The sequence below is a fragment of the Phocoena sinus genome, chromosome 15 (genome assembly GCF_008692025.1).
Source record: "Phocoena sinus isolate mPhoSin1 chromosome 15, mPhoSin1.pri, whole genome shotgun sequence".
NCBI classification, from domain to species: domain Eukaryota; kingdom Metazoa; phylum Chordata; class Mammalia; order Artiodactyla; family Phocoenidae; genus Phocoena; species Phocoena sinus.
In genome coordinates, this window is record NC_045777.1 from 43053171 (window position 1) to 43059323 (window position 6153).

Below are 6153 nucleotides of genomic sequence, written 5' to 3' on the forward strand. Positions count from 1 at the left end.
TTTTTTTTTTTTTTGCGGTACGCGGGCCTCTCACTGCTGCGGCCTCTCCTGTTGCGGAGCACAGGCTCCGGACGCGCAGGCTCAGCGGCCATGGCTCACGGGACCAGCCGCTCCGCGGCATGTGGGATCTTCCTGGACTGGGGCACGAACCTGTGTCCCCTGCATCGGCAGGCGGACTCTCAACCATTGCGCCACCAGGGAAGCCCAAGCCTATTTTTATTTTATTTATTAATTTTTAAAATAAGTTTATTTATTTATTTTTGGCTGCGTTGTGTCTTCATTGCTGTGCGCGGGCTCCTCATTGCAGTGACCTCTCTTGCCACAGAGCATGGGCTCCAGGCATGCTGGCTTCAGTAGTTGTGGCTCACGGGCTCTAGAGCACAGGCTCAGTAGTTGTGGCGCAAGGGCTCAGTATCTCTGCGGCACGTGGGATTTTCGCGAACCAGGGCTCAAACCCATGTCCCCTGCATTGGCAGGCGGATTCTTAACTACTGCGCCACCAGGGAAGTCCCTGTAAAAGCCCATTTTTAGACCCTAAAGGAACCACAGCCTCCACTTTAAGAACCCCACACTGAGAAGCTAATTTAGGAACTAAAGGGAAAAAAAAATGTCTTTTGGGGATTAAAGGCTCAAAGAATCTATCTGAAAATCCAGAAGCAGGAGGGAAGTAAGCTCAGGACAGAGCCCTTCTCTGGACCCTCCGAATGTGCTGTGGTGACTCGAGTGTGCTACCGGCCATGACAGCTTGCTGAGTTATTCTAAGTTTAAATTCCTATTTGTGAGCAAAATTTTACAAAGAGGCCTCGAGTCTTCACCCAGTCTCTGCCTACTGCAGAATGCTGGGACATACCAGGCCTGCCCAGGATGCACTCAAAGGCTTGGCATCTCTTTTCTTAGTTCTCCACCTTCAAATGGCCCATAATGGCTTTGTGTCAGCATCAGCTTAGTTGGCTAAGTTGTTGTGACAGCTCGGATGTGGCTGTATTCAACGTTTCACTCTGCTTTGGGGACCTGCCTAGGGTGTGGCCATCTGAGTTTGCGCAGTCTTCATTTCTGAAAGTGCCTCTTAAATGGCAATTGTCTTTTGACTCTCCTGTGTTGACAGCTGGCTGGAGACTGTCGCAGTTTGTAAAACAGCTGCCTGATTAGGATAAAGAGGATTTTGATCGATGCTTTCATTTTCCGAGAGATCCTCTTAGGCCCCTAGATTATAGGAAGAAAAAATGCACTGGCATTCTGCTTTCAAAAATGATTTCTAATTCATCCCTTCCTTGAAGTGAAACAGGAAATAAAGAATTTAAAACCCCAATTCTAAGTTGACAGTGGATGCATGGAAACAGCACTGGACCACAATCCTGCTGGCTGACCCTTGGAGTGGTTAAGAAAGGCAGCTCTGGCCTGTGCTGGGCCTCAGCTTCCTCGTCTATAATGAAGATATTGGATTTCACATCAGGGCCAGCCGTGTAAGAGATCCTCCCTTGAAAAGAACACGCCACTCCCACCCCTACACCACACACACCCAAACAGTAAAACTTTGTTATGTACACACACATCCCTAAAACAATCAAACTTTTTCATTGTACTATATTTTGTTTTACCAGTTTATCCCTCAGAAAATTGTTTTGTACCTATTTTGTAAGTTGAATGCTCGTCCCTCATTTTGTCAGGTGACAGTGTTTCGGGGGAGAGAAAAGGGGGTTCTGCTCTAAAACTTTATCAGCAACCAAGTTCGACAGGGCAGCCTGACAGGGCCTCTAGTCTAGAAATAATGGGGGGGCAGGGGGCCACCTTATGAGAGAAAAAAAATCCCAAACACCCTACGACAAGCAGAAACCTATTGTCTCCTCCCAATAGAAAGTAAACCCTTGGGTCCAGACCTTTTTTCATTCACGGCTGTCTCTAGTGCCTACAACAGTGCCTGGCACATAGCAGGTGCTCAGGAAATATTTGTTGACTAGATAGGGACAGGTATTAGCGCTTCACCTTTGTCCTTTTTTTTTTTGGCTGCATCACGTGGCATGCGGGATCTTAATTCCCCAACCAGAGATTGAACCCTCACCCCCTGCACTGGAAGCATGGAGTCTTAACCACTGGACCACCAGGGAAGTCCCGGCGCTTCAACTTTGATGACTTGTAACTGTGCCCCTCTTCCCATGGGAAAGATGCCCGGAAGCAGGCCAGGCAGGCATGGGGGTTCGAGGAGAAACAAACCTCCAGCTTTACTCCCTCCTCTATGAGCCATGAGCATTTTGAGACTGAATTTCAAAAATCTCCGAGAGAGGAGGTAGAAAAAAAAGCCTGTTCCATTTTTCCCAGCCCACCTACCCCTTCTCCCCCTACCACCCTCCGTTAGTAGTGTCTTGATGTGTTACAGTCCATGCTTGCCCCAACAGACATGACTCTTAAGAATCCTATCATGAATGATTTGTAAATGTAAGCATCCTTAACTTATCTATTATATAAATCCAGATGTTTATTAAATGTTTAAATCAAAATTATTTGTATTAAGGGTATAGATCTCACATCTTCAACAGTTTCCTGCAGTTAGTACATCTTTGCTCATACATTGAAAGACTATGAGGTTTGAACTAAAAACATTTTTTAAATGACTTAAAATTCTCATAGTTCTTTCAACAATGTCTTCCTGATACAATAAGCCACAGTGAAAGTGACTTTACCAATGGTGGACCATTTTGGATACAATTTGTGTGTAAAAAAGACACAGAGTTTGAGTCTCTTTGGGAAATCAGATGCTAACTAGCCCCTAGAGCCCAGTAGCTGTTATGAAAGCAGAGAAACGGTAGCCACCTCCCCATTGGCCGGGGGGACTTACCCAGATGTCTGGCTTTCACATAAAAGACAGGAATGTGGAAGCACTGAAGTCAGTCTCCACTTCCACTCAAAGGGCAAAAGCAAAAACAGCAAAAAAGGAAGATGGCAAGACTATTGTTACTTTTCCTCCCAGGTCTTGTGGCCATATGTGCCGTGCATGGAATATTTATGGACAGACTTGCTTCCAGGAAGCTGTGTGCAGATGACGAGTGTGTCTGTAAGGACTTTTTTATGCCTTTCCTTACCTCTCTATTATATAATCAAAAAAGAAATATGCAACAATAGCATAAAATCTAACGGTACTTGTAAGTGAATTTTCTCTAATGTGCATGGGATTAGCATTGTTTCTCCTGGTCTATGCCTTTTGTGTCTTACCATGAAGAATTCACTTGGCTAAGATTCTGCTGGGTGCTGCTTTAATACCTTAGTTATCTTCTGGAACTGAACATGAGCTATAAATTAGGAGGTATTAGTCACTCTGATTTCCTAGTTTTCTTATATGCTCTGCCTTTTTGCTGTGATAAAATCCAGAAGCCAATGTTTTTTTCTTCTAGATAAACATTTCAGTGTTTTTTTTCTTCCAGATACTATTTCTCTGGCCCGAGCTCAGGAAGATTACAGTGCCCCAGACTGTAGATTCATTAACGTTAAAAAAGGGCAGTGGATCTATGTTTACTCAAAGCTGGTAAAAGAAAATGAAGCTGGAGAATTTTGGGCTGGCAGTGTAAGACGAGATCATTTAAAATATATACACATCTTGACATATGTTTCTCTTAATTTTTCCTCTGTTACCTATCTGCAATGCCTTTTACTATTTAAAACTAGCTGTTAAGAACAATATAGATGCTGTGGGTACCAGTGCAAAAGTTCATATATATTTGCTTTTATTGCATTTTGAAGAAACAAAGAAAATTTCATAACAAAACCAAATGTAGGTTTATTTGATGGTTTGGCAAGAAATCTAGTCAAACACATGGGGGCTTGAACATCCCAAAGAGTTTGAAACTTATTCAAAAATATTTGAGTGGATTTGCCAAGTAAAAGGCATGTGTGCTGGCAGTCAGGCTACGTTTCAATATTTTTAAGGAAACTTTAGCACCGTCTTTAATTCCAAAGAATCTGCTTTCTTCAGTTAAAACCTGCAGGGGTGGGTCCTAGGGAGGGATGAAGCCGGATTGATTTACTGTCCTGCACTGCAGCTGCAGCTCCAGCACCAGAGATAAATTCTCAAGTAATAAAGAATTAAATCTTAGATTCACTTAAGACCTGTTCATTTGAATTTTTAAAAATAGAGAGAGTCCTTTAAAAGTCCTTTAAAATAACAGTGTCTGTTTACCTTTTTTAAAAAGGTACAGACTTTATTTATGGGTTCCAAAAAAGATTTCAGGCAGCTCACAAGATTGCATAGAGAAATGCTAAAGTAGGGAGACCAGAAAGATTAGGCCACAAAAGAACACACACACAATTTCTGTGGGTTGACTTCAAATTTGGGTCTGAGTCCCCCAGAATCCAGACTGAGAAGCAAAGCACTGGCAGTTATGTAATTCTCATGGATAGCAAAGAGGATGCCTGAGGGTTTCTAAAAGACGACTCACATCAGCTTTCCCCTCACTGTGACGCTTCTGGGCACTCAGGTTTATGGCAATCAACCTGAAGACGAGATGGGAACTGTGGGTTATTTCCCCAGCAACTTGGTCCGGGAGCAACACGTGTACCAAGAAGCCACCAAGGAAGTTCCCACCACGGTAAGCATCCTGGAGGTGCCAGGGAAGGACTCAGATCTCAAGGTAACGTAGATGTAGGCAGGTGTGAATAATGCATCATGCAACTTACAAGGTGCGTCATGCAAAGCCCCTCGACACTTTCAGTGGTGACGTCTCTAGACAACGAGATTTGGGGGAGTATTTATACCTACTATCAATGTTGAAAGGTTAGTGAAATTTCTCTACCAACCCCCTTTGTTTTAGATGCAAGTTATCCTGGAAAGGGCTCCATGTCACAAAGAAAGAAACCAACATATTAACTGACTCTTACTGATGGGTACACTTGTTGACTAAAGACTTGGGCTGAGAAAAATATCAGCACCTGTATTTGACAAAATCAAAACATTCTGGAAAATTTTTGAATGCCTACTTTTGTGATAGATAGACTCTACTTATGCATGAAAAAAAATTGTACTCTTCCTAATGCCCAGGGGTCTTGTATACCCAGAACAGAAATAAAAGATCCCCTTTGAGCTACTTTGCAAGGTGGTTGTTTTGAAACGATTCTCCTGGAGCTAACGGCTGTGCAAAGTAACTTCAAAACATTGCCCAACCTACACAAATGCGACTCACTTGTCATCATGTCTTAGCATTGAGCTTGAGAGTGTCAAATAACCATAAATTAAAAGTGTATTTGAGAATCTTCACTTTAAGTCGTTTTTGACTTAAAGTAATATTTGTGTCATAGTCTTTGGGGTTCAGACTTTGCTTATTTTAAATCCAGATTTCCCTTTGATGACATATGATTTGAAATAAAGAATCTACATCTGTTTTCTGACCCTGCACGCTCAGCTCAATCTTTTTTTGCTTTTGTTTTTTTCCAGGATATTGACTTCTTCTGCGAGTAAGAAGTTAGACAAATTTGCAGATAGAAAGGAAACACCAAAAACAAAGAAAAAAACGAAAATAACCAAAAAATACACGTCCCTAATTTCTGACTTTTGTTTCAAGGGTTTTGCTTGGGGCTGGAGATGGCAGATAAAGGGGAGGGGAGGGCGGGAGGAGAGAGGAAGGAGGGGGAAAGGGCAGGGGGGAGGGGGTGTTCTCCGAGCCTGGTCTTCCCACCCGCTGGGACAGGGTGACCTTTGGCTAAGTGGATGAATTGAAAGTAGACAATTTTTTTCAGCCTAGAGAATCTTCTCTTACACAGGGATCATATAGAAGGTAGTTCATTTATAGTTATTTCTAAATAGTAATTCTTCTAAGCTCTTTGGAGCCCCATATAAACTTAGGTCATAGGTCTTTTCTTTGGACATGATGTTTTCTACTTATTTGTCTCTCTGGCCAGTTGGAGTATTATAATGTACACAAAGGGGCTATGTCATCAAGGAGTATTCTAGGATTGTTGTTACTTTTAATATTTGATGCCTTTGGGATGTGAAGCTGTTGGGGAAGAAAAAGAACTGTTTGGACTCATAGATGTTTGGACTATGCCTCTAAATTTCTCTGTAAAAAAATGTCTCACAAATTATTTCAGTTGAATCATTTGACCTTCTAAATGATCAACTTACCTCTCCCCCAATTTTAAATAATGTTAAAATTTAATTTTAATAAATTA

The 6153-nt window shown here is 42.2% G+C and overlaps 1 protein-coding gene across 1 annotated transcript; it reads left to right on the forward strand.

Moving 5' to 3' along the window:
* The first annotated feature begins 2898 nt into the window (after window positions 1-2898).
* OTOR (otoraplin) lies at window positions 2899-5513 on the forward strand. The gene is made up of 4 exons (XM_032606588.1): window positions 2899-3049; window positions 3417-3556; window positions 4467-4577; window positions 5420-5513. Exons 1-4 carry the CDS (start codon window positions 2935-2937, stop codon window positions 5441-5443), a joined length of 390 nt encoding a protein of 129 aa, XP_032462479.1. The 5' UTR covers window positions 2899-2934; the 3' UTR covers window positions 5444-5513.
* The last annotated feature ends 640 nt before the right edge of the window (window positions 5514-6153 follow it).